Source organism: Microcaecilia unicolor, chromosome 2 (assembly GCF_901765095.1).
Source record: "Microcaecilia unicolor chromosome 2, aMicUni1.1, whole genome shotgun sequence".
In the NCBI taxonomy this organism is placed as follows: domain Eukaryota; kingdom Metazoa; phylum Chordata; class Amphibia; order Gymnophiona; family Siphonopidae; genus Microcaecilia; species Microcaecilia unicolor.
The window spans coordinates 408,369,367-408,392,665 of record NC_044032.1 but is presented as its reverse complement, the minus strand read 5'-3'; the positions used below and the strand labels follow the sequence as shown (position 1 = coordinate 408,392,665).

Genomic DNA, 23,299 nt, shown 5'->3' with positions numbered 1-23,299 from the left:
GATCTAGTAGTTAATGTAGGATATTTAATGAAGGAATATTAAGATGCTTAGATTTTAATTCAGGATATATTATCCAGAATTAATAATGAGAGAATTCATAAAAATCCATCTGGAATTTTGAAGGGCTCATTTGCTTGCTCATTATCTTACCGTGCAGAAATACTAACACACATACCAATAACAGCATTAGAGAAAGCCTGTAGGTAACACCCACATTAGCACACATTGATTTTTCATTAAGTATGAGCATTATCCAGTGCTCCTTGCTATGTAGTGTAGCCACCCATCTGCTTTTTTGAGTCTTCCCTCTATTCTCTTAAAATGCAAATGTTCCCTTTTAAAATTAAAACCCCAGGGTTGATATTCAAAAGGAGAGGATCTTGCCTGGTTAAACCCTGCTGAGGTAGCCAGCTGTCAATACTCTTCAGCACTTAACTGAGAAATGCTGCTGAATATCACCACTAACCAGCCATATTAGGGGAGGGCTGGGGACAGAGATAGGGCAGAGTGGTAACTTACTAACTGGCTAAGTAAGTGCATACAATTAGGACAGCAAAACAACTGATGTTCGCCGCATCTCAAAAAAGATTTAGTGGAATTAGAAAAGGTGCAGAGAAGGGCAACGAAAATGATAAAGGGGATGGGACGACTTTCCTATGAGGAAAGACTAAAGCAGCTAGGGCTCTATAGCTTGGAGAAAAGGTGGCTGAGGGGAGATATGATAGAGATCCATAAAATAATGAGTGGAGTTGAACAGGTAGACGTGAAGCATCTGTTTACACTTTCCAAAAATACTAGAACTAGGGAGCATGCAATGAAGCTATAAAGTAGTAACTTTAAAATGAATCGGAGAAACTTTTTCTTCACTCAACATGTAATTAAACTCTGGGATTTGTTGCCAGAGAATGTGGTAAAGGCAGTTAGCTTAACAGAGTTTAAAAAAGGTTTGGGCGGCTTCCTAAAGGAAAAGTCCATAGATCGTTATTAAATGGACTTGGGGAAAATCCACTATTTCTGGGATAAGCAGTATAAAGTGTTTTTTACTTTTTTGGGATCTTGCCAGGTATTTGTGACCTGGATTGGCCACTGTTGGAAACAGGATGCTGGGCTCGATGGACCTTTGGTCTGTCCCAGTATGGCAATACTTACGTACTTATGTACTGTACAAACTTTGGGGTCCTTTTACTAAAGAGTCGGTGTGCAACAACGGGCTTGCTGCATGCCTCTATGGAACTACCACAGGAGTCCAGTGGTAGTTCCCACCCTCAGCATGCGTCATTTCTGGCGCTACAAAAATTCTTCTATTTTTATAGAGCCAGGGCTCAACCCAGCAGTAATCAGGCAGCATTGCACACTGCCCTCCCTTCTCCCCCCCAAATGGCCATGCAGTAAGTGGCTTACTTTCCACATGGCCATTTCTTTTCAAAAGAAAAACTTCGGCGTTTTACCTGCTGTGGTAAAAGGGGGCCTCAGCGCATGTCAAACACCTGTGCTGATGCTAGTGCAGGCCCCCTTTTCCCGCAGCTTAGTAAAAGGGCCCCTTTGTGTGCTGAGTTAACCAGGCACTGAATATCAGCTGGTGCTTGGTTAGCTTCTAGATCAGCAGACATACCCAGATAGTCGGTGCTGAGAGGCATACATGCCTTGGCCTTGAATATCCAGGGTAGGCCAACCAAAGGCCGGAAACAGCTTATAAACCACTTTCCACCACATGCCGAATTTTACCGTCCAAATGTATAAGAAGGAGAACTGTAACAATTGCCTCTTAATTTTTTAACTGTTTTTCAGTGCTAGGTAGGTGTCAGGAAAGGTTACGTAAAATAAGAGATTGGGAAATAGAGGCATGGTATGAAGTCTTATGTGTATGCATATATACCATATATACTATGTTTATTTGTATTCATTTGATGATCTTCTACTTTTTTCTAAGAAAAGGTATAAAGAACCACTTTTCAATAGTTCTACCGTAGTTACAGCTAATGCATGTTTTTATTGTTTGTAGAGTGATATTTTGTATAGTTTTGCCTCTTGTTCTGAAGGATCAGCAGGTGAAATAATTGATCTGCAACAAATAGGCCACTGATGTGGGCATTTTTGGTTCTCAAAGCAAGAATTTCTACCAGTTAGAGCTAAAGAAAGTTAAATCATTTGCCTGATGAAGAAATGGCCCGATTTAACATCAATATTTTAGTTGTAATAATGGATTTGTTCAATTCAGCAGTTCATCACATTGCAAAATTGGGGTATTTCTATTAACGTCAATATTTCTGTTGTGATAATGAATATGAACAATCCAGCAGTTCATCATAATGTAAAATTAGTGTATTTGTATGTAACCCCTCTTTTGTCCATTCCCTGTATATAGAAGGGTTAACAGGGTTCCAAGTTCCTGCTTTTCTGAACTGATAAGGAGAATCAAACACTCGTTCTTTGATGTGGGGGTGGGGGAGGGGTTCAACATGCCTTCCTTCCTGTCTCCTAACTAACTACTTAGTCTGTGGACTACTTAAGGAAAAAGCAGACGGGACATGGTATATTGCTGCATGGCCATCAACTCCTAGAAACCGGAGAGACAGCCTTCTGGGATTTCTCCAACATACACCCTAGAATAGGGTTGGGTAACCTTGGTCCTCGAGGGTTGCATCCCAGTTGAGTTTTCAGGATTTCTGCAATGAATATGCATGAGATGTATGCGAGTAGATCTCATGCGTTGAATAAATCCTGAAAACACAACTGGCTTGTGGCCCTCGAGGACCCACCCCTGCCCTAGAGTGACAGAAGCTCTCTTTGTTCCCTTTGTCTGTCTCTAAACTTTATCTCACTGAAACCTCATGAGGGCTGTCTATATCAAACCCTGAGATCTAACCACTAGGAACAGTCCTGGAGAGCAGCATCCAGCTAAATGGTTCAATGCTGAGCCTCTCTATCCTGCTAACTTCTATGACCCATATGCTGGTTAGTGAGGAAGCAATGGTGCTCCATCATTCCATATGCTACCTACTGGGGAAACTAGGGCACCTTACACATGTGGATTGACTAGTATGTCACAGGTTATTTTGCATTACAGACATTGATTCTCTGGATTTTATATTATTATTATTATTTTTTTTAATGTACTGCCTGCAAGCCCAAATTTTATCAGAGCAGTGTACATTCGGGTACAGTGGGTGTTTTTCTCTCTGGAAGGCTTATGGTCTGAGTTTGTACCTGAAGCAGTGGAAGTTGAAGTTACTTGGCCAAGATCACGGGGAGCTGCAATGGGATTTGAACCAGTCTCCCCTCAGCCTGCTGCTGTAGCCATTAGGCTACTCTTCCTCTCCTGCAAATGGGCATGAAAGGCCATATGTTTTCTCCGCAAACTCAGGGAGAGCACTTTGGAAATTACCCAGTGAGTTTGCAGGAATCGATGGACCTGCAAGCTAATTTTCAAAGGGAAATTTCCAATGACAATTTCTTTTCAAATTTGGGGCCAGAAGGGGTTTAGGTATAAATGTTTCATAGCAGGTGCAGGTGCAAATTATTCATGGTAAAGAAAGAGTAACAATTTCAAATGATATCTCCCTAAGTAGTTTGCTTTCCACACTGTAGCCACAACCTCATTTCCCCAAGGTGGAAGCATGCATGCCACTTCAGAGAGTGCAAACTTTGGTCAATAAGTGTAGAGCAATTTGCAAACCACAAAATGCATGTGTTTGGCTGCTTTGTAGCCCTCACAATGGGCAAAACCAGTTAGTATCTCTGGGTCTAAATACTTAGGAAACAACTGTTTCTTTTGGACTTTTTGCACTGAAAAGTCTTGTTTTGCTTTCTTGTAGGATCAAAAACCAAGGAGGGAGTTGTTCATGGAGTGACGACAGGTAGGCCTAGTAAAATTGCTTTAATTTTAAAAATCCTTGTGATCTGTACTCAGAAATATGCATGTAGGGGATAATTCTCTATAAACTGCCTGAAGTTAGGCACCGGGATGATGTGTAATTGCCATTAAAAAATATAGCTTAAGTCCACAATTATGCAGGGCCACCGAGAGACTGTGCCGGGCCCGGGGCAAGGCTGCCGCCCCCCCTGAGGTCGTTGTCACCGCCGCAGTCTCCAACCGCCCACCCCAGCCCCATCGACAGCCCCCCTCCATCCGCCACCGGGTCCCCTGCATTCAAATCACAGCGCCTCACCTCTGTGTGAAAGCGCAGCGGCAGATCGCCTCCCATCGTGCCTTCTTCCCTCCCTGTGTCCCACCCTCGCAGAAACAGGAAGTTACATCAGACGAGGGCGGGACACAGGGAGAGAAGGCCCGAAGGGAGGCTATCTACCGCTGCGCTTTCACACGGTGCGCTTTCACACGGAGGTGAGGCGCTGTGATTTGAATGCAGGGGGCCCGGTGGCAGACGGAGGGGGGCTGTCGATGGAGCCGAGGGTTGGCGGGTGAGACCGGGGACTGTGGTGCCGGGCCCGGGGAATTTTGTCCCCCCTGCCCCCCCCCCCCTCCACAGCCCTGCAGTTATGTGCTGACTTAGGCCTGAGCACGTATGTTAGTGTAAATATTCACAATTAACTGTTAAGAAACACAAAAAGCACTAGGGGCCTCCAGAGCTGGGATAACAAGAAGTTCATTATTGTGAGACCCGACAGAGGTCATGTCTCGGCATCTATGCCTGCATCAGAGGTCTGACAAATATAGCTATCCAAACCAAAAGCCATGCTTAGAAATAACCACTTAATCCCAGCTGCGCTACAGAAGTTTTTCCCTCCGACGTCGCTACAACACATTACCAACAAAAAAGTGCCAGAATCTTTGTAGCGACGCCAGTGGGGAAAGCTACTGTCACGATTGTGACTATATTTCCTGTCGGACTTGCTTTGGGGTTCCTCCAGCCAAGCTAAGTCAGCGTGTAAATCCTGAAGCCTGGGTGGAAATCCTGAAACCCGTTCCAGTCCAGGCTAGTCTATTCCGGGATCCTGTTCCAGCCAGGCTGTGCTCTGCTCTTGTGTTGCTGAGCCCCACCCTGCTGGTGACCTCACCTGTAGTGCCTTTATTAGCACCTGGGAACTTTCAGGCTTGGCCTTTGCATTGCTATAGGTCAGTTGGTGTGCTTCTGCACTTCTGCTTTAGTGTTCTGTCTGTGGGCTTTTGCCTTCTGCTTCTGTGTTCTGTCTGTGGGCTTTTACCTTTTGCTTCTGTGTTCTGTCTGTGGGCTTTTGCCTTATGCTTCTGTGTTCTGTTTGTGGGCTTTTGCCTTCTGCTTTAGCGTGTCTGTTTGTGGGCTTTTGCCTTCTGTTTTAGTGTTCTGTCTGTGGGCTTTTGCCTTCTGCTTCTGTGTTCTGTCTGTGGGCTTTTGCCTTCTGCTTCTGTGATCTGTCTGTGGGATTTTGCCTTCTGCTTCTGTGTTCTGTCTGTGGGTTTTTGCCTCCTACTTTAGTGTGTCTATGGGCTTTTGCCTACTGCCTTAGTGTGTTGGTTTGTGGGCTTCTGCTCTCTGCCTCAGTGTTCTGTCTGTTTGTGGGCTTTCTGTTTTATTTCCCTGTGTGTTGGTGGCTGCCTGGTGTTCAGCCTTCTGTTGTGTTCAGGTATTAGGTGGTAGTTGTAGCCCAGCGTGGGGTTTAGCCTTGTCCGTCTATTTTGTGTTCTTGTTTCCCTCTGCCTTTCCCGCCAGTCCTTGTTTGTGCAAGCTTATTGCTGAATCCTGTTACCTGGGGAGGTTCCCCAGTTCTGTGCACTGATTCCTGGCTCTGTTAGTCAAGTTTGCTCTTGAGTCCTTTCCCCTGTGTGTGTTCCTGGATCCTGTCATTCCTGCCGGCCACCTGCACCTGGGGGCTCAACCCCTGGGGAATGGTGGTCAAGTGTAGGTGAAGTCTGTTCCAGTCCTGTATCCCTGCCTGCTTATCTACGTCTGCAGTTCCCTGCCGTGTTGGTGTGTTGCCCAGTACTGGTTGGGGGTTTTGCCTGCCACTGTCGCTCTACGGCAGTGGCCCAAGGGCTCACAAATCCTGTTTCCCCTTGAGAGGCCTGACAGCTTCTCTGGCGCAGCTGGGATTAAACAGTTATTTCTAAGCATGGCTTTTGGTTTGGATAGCTATATTTATCAGACCTCTGACACAGGCATAGATGCCGAAACATGGCCCGTGTCGGGTTTCACAATAATGAACTTCTTGCTATCCCAGCTCCAGAGGCCCCTAGTGTTTTTGTGTTTCTTAGTTTCTATTTTGCACTTTGGTTTCCCTATCGTTGTCCTTCACAATTAACTGCTGCCAGTTAGGCAAGTAACTGATAGTACTCTATAAACCGTGCATGTAAATGCTAACTAAGCATGCCCATGAACCGCCAATGCCTTTTTCAAGTTCAAACCCCCTGCAATTGTATGGATTTTGCATGTGCAATTTGCATAAGATTGTGCATGCAGGTTTATAGAATTAGGGGGGGGGGGTTGGGGGCAGTTACTAAGGTGCATTACAGAAATAATGTATGGTATTTGTCCCTTAATGCACACTAACCCTCTAATTCTGTAAAAGTCACCAAAAATTGTGCATACAAATTTGGGCATGTGCCCAGTTTGCATGTGGAATTTAATTTAATAACAAGCCAATTAGTGCTAATGATTGACTACTGGCACTAATTAAAGCTAATTGAACTTATGCATAAGTTTAGAAGGTGGATTCGCACCTAAAATTTACGCGCAATTTGAAAACGAGGCACAGAAATGGGCTGGTAATGGGCAGAATGGGGGCGTTCCTAAAATTTACACGGGTTTTTATAGAGTAACGTGGATATATGCCTAATGTAGCTGCATACATTTGCACCACATTTCAGTTGGTGCACATGGCCGCGCCTAAAGTTAGGCGTGATTCCCGGGCATAAGTGCTATTCTATAAAGAACACCTAACTTTAAGTGTGGCTTATAGAATCGTGCAGTTTTTGACACTGATTTTTTAAGTTACTTTGGGTACATAATAATGAAATGCAATGCATAAAAACGCATACAAAACACCTCATTATTATGTAAATCAAATAACACAGCTAAAAGTTGTGTTATTCTTGGGAAATTATTTTTTTTCTCTTCAGAGCATTCTTGAAGGATCCAGCAATATCACACTCCCACCCCCTAAAGGCAAGAACCCCCCCCCCCCTTCCCAAAGCATTACTTACCCCCCTGGGGTTTCTCCTGGAGTAAGAGGGCAGCACCGCTGAGTTCAAAATGATACTAAACCCCTAGTTGTAGTCTTGCAGTACTACTGCTAGGGTTCAGGCTTATAATGATAGGGGACTAATGGCAAGGGGAGCTTTTGCCTTAAGGGTGGTAAAGTGGTTCAATGTAGGGAGGGATTTTGCCTTCGGGAGTGGGGGGGGGGTGAAGGTCGATTGGTAGGAGTTGCTTTTGCATTCAGTAGGTAGAAGTGCAATTACTTACCACTGGTCCCTTTAAGAATGCTCGATCATCAGACCACATATTCATGGCCCAATCCCTGGAGAGCATGTACCACAGGAGTCACTAACCAGTGGTAATGAGATACTGCAAATGTGATACTTCATGATTAATTAAGGTACAGTAAAACAGCAAATTTTACCACCATAATAACTATCCCCCATAATTAACTTTGTCATGATCAGGTGGTCACAAGGAGTAGATCATCAAAATCAATCACAGCTTCTCTACTGTATGTTATAGATGTCATATGGAGGCCAATCATGCTCAAAATATGCCCAAAAGTCCCTTTACCTAAAGTCAATAATATATAAATATTGCAGTGAGTAAAATACAATACGCATTATTACCAAAACTACAGCAATGATTGATGTTTTATCCCTATCTTTATTTAATTAGAAAAAAATTAAAATCCACTTATTCAATACACCTGAATTAAGTGGCATGCAGCTAAAACATTCACTGCTACTAATAATTAATGAAGCAAGACAAAAGGAAAACACTGATTAATACAGAAGCCAATATGGAAGAGACTTGAGACTCTAATTAAGGAAATTGTAAACAAGGACTAAACAGGCTTTATTAATGGAGGAAACATGGCAGACAATGTTAATGATAATACTTAACCTGATACGTCATTTGTCTGCATTATCTTTCTCCTCTCCTGTGTTTGCTTTAAAATATTACCGACTTTCCGAATAGACAGATTTTATGAGACAAAGAGGCCTTTATTAAGCTAACTTGGGAGCCGTTTTACTAAGCAACAGTAAGCCCACCACGGGCTTACGCCAATCTGGAGCTACCACCAGCCCAACGTGGGTGCCAGCGGTAGTTCTACCCCAGCACGCAGTATTTCTGGTGCTAGCAGAAATATTCAAAATATATTTTCACAAGGGGATACCCGGCACAAATCGGGCAGCACTACATGCTACCTGGTTACTGCTGAGTTAGTGTGGGAGCTCTTACTGCCACCTCACTAACTACACCCTCTCCAAAAGACATTACACGATGTGATACCCGCAAGCGAGCCTTCTCCGGAGTAGCCCCCGCACTCTGGAATGCACTGCCTGAAAGGCTGCGCTTAACACAAGACTATCTCTCCTTCAGGAAGCAGGTGAAAGCTTGGCTCTTCAACCAAGCCTTTAACGGAAGAAGTAACTAACTTGTTAGTCTCACTCACACACACAAGGATTGACTCAGGCTAAACATACTGCAGCAGGACATGTTTATCCACTCCTAGCCTAGCTGAGATAATATTTAACCATCTCTCTGACCTCACGTGCAACTTTCTTCAAATCAATCACCTTACTTTCTAATTCTTCCTACTCTCTTACTCATCTACAGTGGGGGAAATAAGTATTTGATCCCTTGCTGATTTTGTAAGTTTGCCCACTGACAAAGACATGAGCAGCCCATAATTGAAGGGTAGGTTATTGGTAACAGTGAGAGATAGCACATCACAAATTAAATCCGGAAAATCACATTGTGGAAAGTATATGAATTATTTGCATTCTGCAGAGGGAAATAAGTATTTGATCCCCCACCAACCAGTAAGAGATCTGGCCCCTACAGACCAGGTAGATGCTCCAAATCAACTCGTTACCTGCATGACAGACAGCTGTCGGCAATGGTCACCTGTATGAAAGACACCTGTCCACAGACTCAGTGAATCAGTCAGACTCTAACCTCTACAAAATGGCCAAGAGCAAGGAGCTGTCTAAGGATGTCAGGGACAAGATCATACACCTGCACAAGGCTGGAATGGGCTACAAAACCATCAGTAAGACGCTGGGCGAGAAGGAGACAACTGTTGGTGCCATAGTAAGAAAATGGAAGAAGTACAAAATGACTGTCAATCGACAAAGATCTGGGGCTCCACGCAAATCTCACCTCGTGGGGTATCCTTGATCATGAGGAAGGTTAGAAATCAGCCTACAACTACAAGGGGGGAACTTGTCAATGATCTCAAGGCAGCTGGGACCACTGTCACCACGAAAACCATTGGTAACACATTACGACATAACGGATTGCAATCCTGCAGTGCCCGCAAGGTCCCCCTGCTCCGGAAGGCACATGTGACGGCCCGTCTGAAGTTTGCCAGTGAACACCTGGATGATGCCGAGAGTGATTGGGAGAAGGTGCTGTGGTCAGATGAGACAAAAATTGAGCTCTTTGGCATGAACTCAACTCGCCGTGTTTGGAGGAAGAGAAATGCTGCCTATGACCCAAAGAACACCGTCCCCACTGTCAAGCATGGAGGTGGAAATGTTATGTTTTGGGGGTGTTTCTCTGCTAAGGGCACCGGACTACTTCACCGCATCAATGGGAGAATGGATGGGGCCATGTACCGTACAATTCTGAGTGACAACCTCCTTCCCTCCGCCAGGGCCTTAAAAATGGGTCGTGGCTGGGTCTTCCAGCACGACAATGACCCAAAACATACAGCCAAGGCAACAAAGGAGTGGCTCAGGAAGAAGCACATTAGGGTCATGGAGTGGCCTAGCCAGTCACCAGACCTTAATCCCATTGAAAACTTATGGAGGGAGCTGAAGCTGCGAGTTGCCAAGCGACAGCCCAGAACTCTTAATGATTTAGAGATGATCTGCAAAGAGGAGTGGACCAAAGTTCCTCCTGACATGTGTGCAAACCTCATCATCAACTACAGAAGACGTCTGACCGCTGTGCTTGCCAACAAGGGTTTTGCCACCAAGTATTAGGTCTTGTTTGCCAGAGGGATCAAATACTTATTTCCCTCTGCAGAATGCAAATAAATTCATATACTTTCCACAATGTGATTTTCCGGATTTAATTTGTGATGTGCTATCTCTCACTGTTACCAATAACCTACCCTTCAATTATGGGCTGCTCATGTCTTTGTCAGTGGGCAAACTTACAAAATCAGCAAGGGATCAAATACTTATTTCCCCCACTGTATATGTTACAACTTTGCTTTACCCTTCACTAGCAATTATAATGTTCTAGTACATATTGTGTTGTCATTGCAAGTAGTATACCATGCCATACTTTGTATTGTTGTTCGAATACTTTTACTGCTCTAATTGCCTACTGCTCAAGTTTGATCTATTCTTACTGTACACCGCCTTGAGTGAATTCCTTCAAAAGGCAGTAAATAAATCCTAATAAATAATGTGGTGGTAAGTGCTCCCCCCCTCCCTCCGCATGGCTACACGGTAAAAGCAATATTACCGTATGGTCATGTCCTTTTTCTGCCTTTATACTCGGTGCAGTAAAAAGGGCCTCAGTGCGCAGCAAAAATGGGCCCCCGCCGCTAGTGCAGGGCCCTTTTATCGCAGCTTAGTAAAAGGGCACCTCAGGGTTTCCTGCACAGTAAACAGTAGTGCAAGCCCACACTATTGTCTCCTGAGCTAAAAAGGTGGCCAGTGTAGTAAAATCCCACATTAGCTTCCTAATGGGGGAGTGGGTGGGATCTGAGTGTGACATGGGCAGGCGGAGGTGTTGCCAACAGTGACTGCTATTGCACAGGTCGATACCACATGCCAGCTGTCCAACTTTCCAAGCAGAAGTGAATCCATTTTTTTACTCTTTCAAAACATACAAAGACTTGGGGACACTCTCAATGAAGTTATATGGAAATACTTTTAAAACAAATATAGGAGGAAATGTTTTTCACTCAACGAATAGTTAAGTTCTGGAACTTGTTGCCAGAGGATGTGATAACAGTAGTTAATGTATCTGGTTTTAAAAGATGTCTGGACAAGTTCATGGAGAAAAACTCAATAGTCTGCTATTGAGACAGACATGGGGAAGCCACTTCTTGCCCTGGGATTGGTAGCATGGAATGTTGCTACTAATTGGGTTTCTGTCAGGTACTTCTAACCTGGATTGGCCACTATTGGAAACAGGAAACTGGGCTCAGGGCCGCAGAGAGAGAGGGGGCGGGGGGGGGGCAAAGTTTCCGGGGTCCGGGCCACCAAGGAGGGCCCGGCGCCAGAGTCTATCACCCTCTCCTGCTCCCAGACTGCTGGCACCGCAGTCCCGTCTCCACCTGCCTACCCTCAGCTCCCTTCTGTCTGTCGTCCTACCCCCTGCATTAAAAAAAATCTCTAAAGCAGCAGCGCAGCGTCTTCTCTGCGAAAGCGACAGATCGCCTCGGCCAGGCCTTCCCTCACTGTGTCCCGCCCTCCTCTGATGTAACTTCCTATTTCCGTGAGGGCGGGACACAGTGAGGGAAGGCCCGCCCGAGGCGATCTGCTGCTTTCACACAGAAGGCACTGTGCCTGCTGCTTTAGAGATTTAAATGAAGGGGTTCGGATGGCAGGCAGAAAGGAGCAGAGGGTAGGTAGGTGGAGACTGGGAAACTGCAGCGCCGGTTGCCTGGGAGCAGGAGAGGGAGGCGACAAAAGTAGTGATTGAGGGGTGGGGGGCAGCAGCGATCCTGGGGGGGGGGGCTGCAGCAATCCTGGAGGGGCCACGGCCTTGCCCCGGGGCCCAGCTCAGTCTCTCGGCGGCCCTGACTAAGCTAGATGGACCATTGGTCTGACCCAGTATGGCTATTCTTATGTAGACCTTTTTTTCATTTATTTTATTTAAGGTTGGCCCTGCATCATCTTACTGGCAGTGCTCCCACGTAATCTGCAACTCCATGTAACAAAGTGTCATGTGCTGCCTGCATTTACTGCAAAGGCTTTGCAGTTACTGCATGCTAATTTTTTCAATAAACGTGTGGTAAATCTAAAACTTACCACACTTCAGTGAAAGTGACATAAATAGACCTAGATAAAGATTTAGAACACAGCACATTGCACACTGGCACAGAAAATTTAGAAACAAATCTCTCTTCCACTGGAACCACTCTGCTCTGCATGTGATACTGATGTGGGTGGTCAGGCCCTGACATGGTGCAAAGATGTTTGCCATTATGGTGGTCCCTGCCAGCTAAAAAGCAACACTGAGGATGCTTCTTATTTCTCCAGACCACATCTTATGAAGTTCTCTGACTCTTCCAGGTATGCCTGCCTGGGACAGGTGGTAAAACACACATTCCTCCGGATTCTCTATGTCACTCCCGAATTTCCACACCCAACTTTGTGCACGCAAATAAATTGGCTAATGAGTTTGGAAATATCAATATGTGGGTGCTAACAACCAATTAGTGATAATTGGCAGTCTTAAAAATCTGTATGCGCATCTTATATGGTCTGAGTCCCGCATATGGCGATCCGGTTTAGTACGAAACTGCTGCTTTGACCATCCATGTGGATGACAACCAATGACTTCCATGCCACACTAGCTCCATCATCTTTGATAAAAGACAGTCACTGGCTTTTTCTAAGATTGAGATTTTGGATTGTTGTTTTATCCTTGACTAGAGATAACCTAGGGGGAAAAAAAACAAACAAACACAGTGCAATTATTGACCACACACACACACAAAAAATAAAATACATCAACACTGTAGGTCAACTTTGGATTTGGATTTTAAATGTAATTACTCACCTTTGCCAAATTAGAGTACCTACTGTAGATACTTGAGTCAAGTCTGAAGAAAGAGGAGAAACCTTTGCAGAGTTTGGCTCCCTGTGTAAAGATGGTGAGGTGACCACTTATTTATTTATGAACATTTATACCCCACTTTTTTTCCACATTAAGCAGACTCAAAGTGGCTTACATGTACAGGAATCAATTACAATTACATTAGATAAGGTAAAAGGAACAGGGTAGGAAGAAAAAAGGGAAAGGATGAGAGAGTCTAAATGGACTGTGCAAATCCAGATGCTGAGATGGACCAAGTGGACGAACAGCTCACGGTAAGGCAAACCAAAATTGGGAACAGCCGTAAGACCCAGTAGGCGCAGACAAAGTGCAGAAGCAGCAGCAGTATGCAGCCTGGAGAGTGGAACAGCAGGAGGCCGATAATGCCGGCGGGGCCCGAGATGACACTGGGCCCGGCAACAACACCGCACAGGAACAGGGACCACAGCCAGCAGGAATCAAAAGCAGCAGACCCCCACACCATCCGGCAGCTCAAAAGGAAGCAAGACCCACGCAAGGTGCAGCCATTCCCAGAAAGTCTCCCCAACGGGAAGCAGGCCTCGATGCCCAGGAGCTGGCAGCAAGCAGCGCAGAAGACAATCGCGGCCAGAAGGCCAAGCTGAGATGCCAGCAGGCCGATGGAAAGGCTGGAGGAGAGCTGGGTCAAAGGAACACCAGGGACGAGCCGATCAAAAGTCACACAAGCTCCCTGCATCGTGGGGAGCTGGTCCACTTAGACATTGTAGGACAAGCTATGGAGCAGGAGAAGGGAAGGGAGGGAAGCTGTTGGGCCAGAGTGCAGAGGTACCACATGTGGCACATACCAAAGTGAGATTGAAGGCCAATGAGTGAGCCAATGAGTGAGGTTTATGTCCTGGTGCATTTGAGATATAAATATGGCACACTGGACAGGTGAACAGACAGAGTCCTGAGGAATAGCTGATGGCTACATTTATTGACAAGTAATGCCTTCACATCAACCTAAAAGTGTATTTCTATATCATGGCATCAAGTTACATATTTAAAACTCAATTATTTAAAGCACTTACGAACACTAAACCACATACGCATTTATGGAATCAATTCAACTGTATGTATAGACCCCTCGAGAGAGAGAGTGCCTTTTAATTTAAACCTGATGAGGCAAAAGTCTGCTATACAACAATCATCTCAAAACACATCAGATCCTGCAATATGTTCAAAACCCTGTCTGCTATTAACAAACTCAGGGGTCCTTTAAGCATCGGTAAGCACTAACACATGCTTACTGTACGGGAAAATTCATTACCATGGGGCGCACTCAGGTATACTATGGTAGTTTTGGCATCTGTGTAGCTTCCCATGTGCGTTGGAGCGTGTTTGGGGGCAGAGAGTAGGCATGCCCAGCAGTGGCGTAGCAGGGGGGGGCTGCCACCCAGGATGGGGGCGGTTCGCCATTGCACCCCCCCCCCCCGGGTGCAGCACGATGACACCCCCCCCCCCCCGGCGCATCGACACCCCCTTCCGCCCGACCAGCTCCCACACCCTATCTTTAAAAAGAATGTCAGAATCCGAGGCGAGGCGCAGCCCTTCACGCCTGCCCTGCAACGTAAAAGAATGTGGACCGTCGGGCCTTCCCTCGCTCTGTCTGTCCCGCCCTTGCGGAAATAGGAAGTTGCGTCAGCGGAGGCGGGACAGATAGAGCGAGGGAAGGCCTGATGGTCCACATTTCTTTTAAGTGCAGGACAGGCCGTGAGGGGCTGTGCCTTGCCTCGGATTCTTGATATTCTTTTTAAAGGTAGGGTACGGGAGCTGGTCGGGGGTTGTCGATGTGCCGAGGGGGGGGGGAGCTGGCAGGGAGCACCCCCCCCCCCTCTGAGCTGACACCCGGGGCGGACCGCCCCTCCCGCCCCCCCTTGCTATGCCACTGGTGCCCAGCGCTAATTGGTTAGCGCAGCTACATTGCCACACACCAACTGATAAGCACATGCTGTAATTGCCTATTGCTAATGTTTTTGATCTATTCTTACTGTACACTGCCTTGAGTGAATTCCTTCAAAAAGGCAGTAAGTAAATCCTAATAAATAAATATGAAATTCAAAATAAAATATTTATTTATTTATTGCATTTGTATCTCACATTATCCCACCTCTTTGCAGGCTCAATGTGGCTTACAATACGTCATGAGTAGTGACAATGCATGAGAAAGTATACATTTAGTAATAACAGAAGGATTTTGGGTAACATGATAATGATAGAACATGATAGTATTTTTCAGCAAACATAGTAAGAGAAATATAAGAAATATATAAGAATTATATAAGAAAATATATATTTAGTAATAGCAAGAGGATCTTGGGTAGCGTGATGATGAGAAAACATGTTAATATTTTGGCAGGTAGATATAGTGGAGGTAGTTCTGGATTTGTGTACAGGAGTTCATATTTGTTGATCATTGTTGTAGAGATGAGTCTTCAGCAGAATTCGGAAGTTAGCTAGTTCATAGATCGTTTTTAAATTTCGCTGCAGCACATTCCAGAATTGTGTGCTCAGGTAGGAAAAGGTTGACGCCTGCGTTAGTTTGTATTTGAGACCTTTACAGTTTGGGAAGTGAAGATTAAGGAATGTGCGGGATGATGTTTTAGCATTCCTGGGTGGTAGGTCTATCAGGTCTGACATGTAGGCTGGTGCATCTCAGTGAATAATTTTATGAACTAGGGTGCATATTTTGAACGTAATACGTTCTTTGAATGGGAGCCAGTGCATCTTTTTTCGTAGGGGTTTAGCGCTTTCATATTTTGTTTTACCGAATATGAGCCTAGCTGCAGTGTTCTGAGCTGTCTGAAGTTTCTTGATTATTTGCTCTTTGCAGCCAGCGTAGAGTGCATGCAGTAATCTAGGTGGCTGAGTACCATCGATTGTACCAGGTTGCAGAAGACGGTTCTTGGGAAGAAAGGTCTTACTCTTTTAATTTCCACATGAATGGAGCATCTTCTTGGTTGTGTTTTTCGCGTGACTCTCAAGTGTTAGGTGTTCTATCGATGGTAACTCCAAGAATTTTTAGGGTGTCTGAAATTGGAAGATTCAGTTTTGGTGTGTCAATAGTGGTGAATTTGTTCATATTGTGTTGTGAGGTGAGTACCAGGCATTGGGTTTTTTCTGCATTAAGCTTCAATGCGTCCGCCCATGTGTGCATGAAATGTAGGCTTTGATTGATGTCATTGGAAATTTCCTTTAGATCTTGTTTAAATGGAATGTAGATCGTTACATCATCTGCATATATGTATGGTTAAGGTTCTGGTTTGATAGTAGTTTCGCCAAGGGTATCATCATTAGGTTGAATAGAGTCGGTGAGAGGGGGGATCCCTGTGGAACTCCGCATTCAGGTATCCATGTAGCTGATGTAGTCGAATTAGATGTCACTTGGTATGATCGTGTGGTTAGGAATCCTTTGAACCAGTTGAGAACATTTCCTCCAATTCCGAAATATTCAAGGATATGTAGTAGTATTCCATGATCAACCATATCGAAGGCGCTAGACATGTCAAATTGTAGCAATAGTATATTCTTGCCAGTTGCAATCGTTTGTTTAAATTTATTCATGAGAGTAACTAGTACTGTTTCCATGCTGTGGTTAGACCAAAATCCTGACTGGAAGTCGTGTAGTATTGAGAATTTGTTTAAGTAGTTTGTGAGTTGTTTGGTTACCATCTCTTCCATTTGTTTGGTTATTAAGGGTATGGATGCTACTGGTCTGTAGTTGGTTAGTTCGCTGGCACTCTTCTTTGCGTCTTTGGGTATTGGAGTGAGTAGAGTGTTTCCTTTTTCCTTTTTCTACCTTTGTTGTTTGTGTACCCATCGTCCCCCTTTTCCAGCATTGCCTCCTCTGTCCCCAACTCCCCATCTCTGCTCTTTTCCAGCATTAATCCCCTATGTTCCCAAGAATCCCATCTTCCCCTCCCTTTTTCTCCAGTATTGCCCCCCAAAGATTTGTACCGTGTCAGGATCATTTCATTTTATCTCCTTGTTACGTAACCTTGTTCTGATATTTTTTTCATTATAGACTTGCTTCCAAGACTTCAAAGGCTAGTGTTAAGCTGCTTATTTCTTGGGCCTGCTGGTTCTTAGCTACTTTTCAGTGCATATGGATTAGTGGAACATACAAATAGTTTGCTAGACCAATAAAAGGTTTGCATTGTATGTTCTACTAATCCACTTATACGGATGCTACACCTCACAGATTGGGCCGATGCGCAAAATTCCCACACTAAAGCCAAATACGCACACTCTGTGCCACTGGAACAGCAAAGAAACAAGCTCACCAGTGCTCAAAGGAAACAGTATTCAAATGATATGTGCATATAAAAGCAAAAGCAGGAGGGAATGTGCGTGGTGCATGCACAGAAGAGTTTCACAGTAGCGCAGCTCCTTTGCGCATGCACCATGCAAACCTGAAAATGAAGCACATATCAGTGCCAGTCTTCTACACTTTTAAATATAAGTTTTTCAAATTTTTTTTTTTACTTGGAGATATATTTAAGTACAGAAAACAGGTGCCAATATGTGCTTTCATTTTTGGGTTGCTTGGCCTTACGCACATTTCTTTCTCTCAGTACTGGCGCTTACAGGCTTGCAAGGACTTTCTTATGCTTCCCAAGAATCAAAACTGTTAGATTTTAAACTGAAAATCAAAAGAAATCCATTCTTCAAACCCCCAATGCAGCTCTGAGCTGGCAGTAGGTTTTCCAGCGGTAAGAGCAGGGTTTGTTTGTGTGCTGTTCTCTAAGCATTAGGATTCAAGTAACATAAAAAAAAATACAATTACTCGTTGTCTGCCAGGACGGGTCTCACTTTCTATGTTCTTTTCAGCTCCACTTTGTCTGTCAAGGTGCTTTTGCTCAGTCACTGTAAAGGACACTATCACAATTCACCACTGACTCAACCATTCAGTGCACGCACTACTCGTTTCGCCACTGTTGCCATAAACCCACAACATGGGGCACCTTTACCTCCTCTATTTAGCTGTGTGGTGGCAGTACTTTCAGAAGTAACATCCTGCTGGGAGGTTGGGGAGCAGCCAGCAGCCCTGCGACCATGAAGGAAGGCATAGGCCAGGGTCACGAAGGGAGGCAGTCCACAGAGTTGGCATCGGGAGGAGATGAAACTGAAAACATGCAGCAGAACCTACAAATGCACTCGATCTGCAGAGCCCCTCCTTACCTCTCTACCCTCATCTCCCCTTACGTCCCTACCCCATAACCTCCGCTCTCAAGACAAATCCCTCCTTTCAGTACCCTTCTCCACCACCGCCAACTCTAGGCTCCGCCCTTTCCTGCCTCGCCTCACCCCATGCTTGGAACAAACTCCCTGAGCCCATACGCCAGGCCCCCTCCCTACCCATCTTCAAATCATTGCTCAAAGCCCACCTCTTCAATGTCGCTTTCGGCACCTAATCACAACACCTCTATTCAGGAAATCTAGACTACCCCAACTTGACATTTCGTCCTTTAGATTGTAAGCTCTTCTGAGCAGGGACCCTCCTTAGTTATTAATTTGTACAGCGCTGCGTAACCCTCATCCACTCAACCGAAACTGTGCTTACTAAAGTCTCCAATGAACCTATTACTGGCTAAATCCAGAGGTCAATATTCCATCCTCATTCTTCTTGATCTTTCCGCTGCTTTTGACACTGTCGTCACAGCATACTTCTCGATACCCTGTCCTCACGTGGATTCCAGGGCTCTGTCCTTTCCTGGTTCTCTTCCACCTCTCCCTTCGCACCTTTAGTGTTCTCTCTGGTGGATCCTCTTCTACTTCTATCCCTCTGCCTGTCGGCGTACCTCTGGGTTCTGTTTCTTGGTCCCCCTCCTCTTTTCTATCTACACTTCTTCCCTTGGTTCATTAATCTCATCCCATGGCTTTTCCTACCATCTCTATGCTGATGACTCCCAAACTATCTTTCTACCCTGATATCTCACCTTGCATCCAAACCAAAGTTTCCGCGTGCTTGTCTGACATTGGTGTCTGGATGTCTCAACCCCACCCTGAAATTAAATATGACCAAAACCGAGCTTCTCATTTCCCCCCCCCCCCCAAACCCACCTCCCCGCTCCCCCGTTTTCTAATTTCTGTTGATGGCTCTCTCATTCTCCCTGTCTCCTCAGCTCGAAACCTTGGGGTCATCTTTGACTCTTCTCTCTCCTGCTCTACTCATATCCAGCAGATTGCCAAGACCTGTCGTTTCTTTCTTTACAACATCCGTAAAATCCACCCCTTTCTTTCTGAGCACTCTACCAAAACCCTCATCACACCCTTGTCACCTCTCGTTTAGATCTACTGCAATCTGCTTCTTGCTGGCCTCCCACTTAGCACCTCTCCCCTCTCCAGTCGGTTCAAAACTCTGCTGCCCATCTCATCTTCCGCCAGGGTCACTTTACTCATACTACCCCTCTCCTCAAGGACCCTTCACTGGCTCCCTATCTGTTTTCGCATCCTGTTCAAACTTCTTCTACTAACCATAAATGTACTCAACTCCGCTGCTCCCCAGTATCCTCCACCTCGTCCATTCCCTACACCCCCTCCCGTGCACTCCGCTCCCTGGATAAATCCTTCTTATCTGTTCCCTTCTCCACTACTGCCAACTCCAGGACTTCGCGCCTTCTGTCTCGCTGCACCTACGCCTGGAATAAACTTCCTGAGCCCCTACGTCTTGCCCCATCCTTGCCACCTTTAAATCTAGACTGAAAGCCCACCTCTTTAACATTGCTTTTGACTCGTAACCACGTAACCACTCGCCTCCACCTACCTCCTCTCATTCCTTCCCGTTTCCATTAATTGATTTGATTTGCTTACTTTATTATTTTCTGTCTATTAGATTGTAAGCTCTTTGAGCAGGGACTGTCTTTCTTCTATGTTTGTGCAGCGCTGCGTACGCCTTGTAGCGCTATAGAAATGCTAAATAGTAGTAGTAGTAGTAGAACCAGAGGGACGCGGTAAAATCAACAGTAAAATGCCTGTCTTTTCTTTACTGTGGGAACAAGGTTTTTACCATTCCCGTAGAGTAGTAAACACTTTCCCTTCTGCATCCATGATAATTCTTGTTAAACTTATACTGTTACCGTGGGTTTACCGCGTTTACCCACGTGTTTTTATCCCAGAAGCCAGCTATGTGTATGCTTGCCTGTAAAATACATGCTATGCATGGTACACACATATTAACAGAATAGTACTTAGGCAGAATTTTACCATGTAAGTGCATATGTTCACATATACATGTGTATGTGCCATTATTTTAATCATTTATGCATCTAATAGGTGGCTAAATGTTAAAGTCTATTGTATAAAATTATTCCTTACTGGTTTCTACCATATCTGTGCAGCTCCTGTGGCTTGTGTTGTAATTTATAAGTCTCTACCTCTAAGGATCATATGTTCAATCCCTGGAAAGACTGACTTATCAGAAAGGGACAAAAGAAAAACCCACCCAGATACAGGATTTCCTTGACCTGTTTTATTGAAACTTTTGTGACAAGCAGCCAAACAAACCTATTCCAGCCTCATTTTCAAAGCCTCTGACTGATGTGATATCATAAATCTGCCATGAGCACCATTTCCTTGCCATTTATCTCTTAGATTTAAGAGAGAAAGAAGCCTGTTATAGGAACAGGTAGGCTCCAGAGGAAAAGGGGGTGAAAATTATCAAGCTTAAAGCAAAAAAGATCACTCAGAACTCAAGTACAGATTAATTAGGCATGACTAAGTTTGTCTTTATTCAATTGGTTGTGCCACAGTGCCCTTCTCATGGGGCTTAGAGTCTTCCTTCCATGTGAGTGTCCTTTTGTCCTTTTTTGGTATTGTGGGGTCCTTTATGCCATTCTTGATGCTTGTAGTGCTGTTGCCTCTGTGCAGATGCCTGCTAGCAAGTTTTAAAAAATGCTTGATAGCTCGAAGTCAGTTACATTCTATTTGTGTATCTGAAACAACAGAGCACGAGTGAGATTTGAAGCCTGGCTGTTCCTGGTTCTTAGGGGTCCTTTTATTAAGGTGCACTGAAAAATGGGCTGAGCTAGTATAGGCGCGCATTTTATTTATTTATTTATTAACATTTATACCCAACTTTTTTCCATGTAAAGCAGACTCAAAGTGGCCTACAATATACGAATGATTCAATTACAATTACATTAGATAGGGTGGAAGGAACAGGGTAAAAGGTAAAAGGGAAAGGGAAGAGAGTCTAAAATGGACTGTGGAAATCCAGATGCTGAGATGGATCGGAGCGCACCTGTAAAAAAGACTTTTTTTTACGAAAATGGACGCGTGGCAAAATAAAAATTGGTGCGCATCCATTTTGGGGTCTGAGACCTTACCGCCACCTATTGACTTAGCGGTAAGGTCTCACTTGGTAACGTGCGGTAATCGTCTACACACGTAGAATGACGATTACTGCCCGGTTTCCGCCAAGCGCCAGAAAATAAAAATTATTTTCCAGCACGCATAGCAGATGTGCGTAAAAAACCAAAATTACCGCCCGGAGCACGTGGTAGCCAGGCGATAACTCTGAATTGATGCATGTTGGCGCATAGTAGTTGCCTACTGGGCTTAGTAAAAGGGCCCCTTAGTCTGATGCTGTAATCACTAGACTTCTTCTCCACTCCTGTTACATGCAAGTCTCCTTGAAAACTGATGGGAAACTTCAAAGTTATAGTATAAACTTGCGTGCCTTATTGAATGCAATGGAAATGAATGAAATTAATCATTCTGTATCTAAAAAGAAGCAGAATGGATGATTAATCCAAAGACAAACTGAACTATTTTCACACGCTCATCCCTATTAATAGCTGTCCTCATTTTTTTGGATTTTGCTCACACCTTTTTTCAGTAGTAACTCGAGGTGAGTCTGACTTAAATGAACAGGGTGACTGAAATCCCATAAAATAAGCCGACAAGTCCTCCAGTTATCTAAATTCAGCAACCACCCCACTGAATATTGACCTTATGAAGTGTGAACAATATGGTGCACAGCACTATTTTCTGATTCTGAGCTAAATGAGAGCATCATCAATGGATGAGGTAACTTTCCCTTTTAAAGTTTTCTAATCTCTTCTAATACTGATTTTTTTATACACTGCTCATTCCAAAAATGGCCCTGACTGGTGTACAGAATATATAATGAACACATACAAAAAAACCCCAAGAAAATTAAAGTCAGAAGAAGCACCTAATCAATTTTTAATTAAACAGGAAAGTCTTCAGCTTTCTCCTAAAAATCGTGTAAGAAAGTTCTTTCTTAATGTTAAGAGGAAGATTATTCCAAATACTAGCAGACTGATATTGAAAAGAGCAATGCAGTTGCTTCTGATATCATACTCCAGTAGATGTTGCAAACTCCTACAAGACCACGATCATTTGCCCGAAAAGTTTGTTTTGTAGACAGGTACATAAATGTTCAGGTGCTTAGCCATATAATATTTGTGGATAAAACAAGACAGTTTGAACATAATTCTTGCTTTAACTGGAAGCCAATGGAGAACACCAACAGGGGCATAACTCTGTTATATCTCCCCAGTTGAAAGATCATCCTAGCAGCTGATTTTGTAATCTATATGAAATGCCAATATAAACAGAGTTACAGTAATCAAATGAAGAGCATCAAAGCTTGGACCCAGTCAAGCAATTGTTTTTCATAAAAATAAGTCTCTTGAACTGATTTGTGGAATGTGGCTGTTTAATAGCAATACTCCAGTTGAAGTGGACTATGGGTATTTATTTTGTCTGATATATACACCACCCCCCTGATTCTATAAATGTTGCCAAAAACTGTGCATGCAAATTTAGTCATGTTCCTAATTTTCACATACACTTTGATTGAATAACAAGACAATTAGTGGCAATAATTGTTTTTTTAAACAAGCAAATATTGGGACCAACACATGTAAAGTTAGGCATGGTATCCATGCCTAAAATTTACACATGATCCAAAAAAGAGAGGGCATGAAAATGGGAGGGTCATGGGCATTTTGGGGCACAATGGGGTTATGGCTTCAAGTTATACCTATAATTACAAAATAATGGTACTCTGCACGAAAATTTAGGTGTGGGCATTTGTACAACATTTTCATTGGTGCAAATGGTCACGCCTAAATTTATACATGACTCGTGTGTATTCTATTAACCACTCCAAACTTTAGTCGTGGTTTATAGAATACCACTTAAGCATTTTTTGAACCGATTTTTTAAAGCTCCGTTTATAGAATTTAGCCCCGTGTGTCAGAATATTATATACAGTCCCCAAGATCAGCATATTAAATATAGGAACATTCTTTACAGGGGAATAATTCTTGACTGTTCCTAAAAACTTCATTGTGCAAAGTTTCAGAAAATATGTAACTTCG

General features: G+C 44.2%; 1 protein-coding gene across 1 annotated transcript in view; it reads left to right on the top strand.

The window, feature by feature from the left end:
* The window catches only part of SNCA (synuclein alpha), a 267,045-nt gene that overhangs the window by 53,175 nt on the left and 190,571 nt on the right, over positions 1-23,299 (top strand). The window contains exon 3 of the mRNA XM_030190690.1: positions 3,816-3,857. Within this exon, the coding sequence (XP_030046550.1) occupies positions 3,816-3,857 (42 nt within the window). The remainder of the gene's footprint in view (positions 1-3,815; positions 3,858-23,299) is intronic.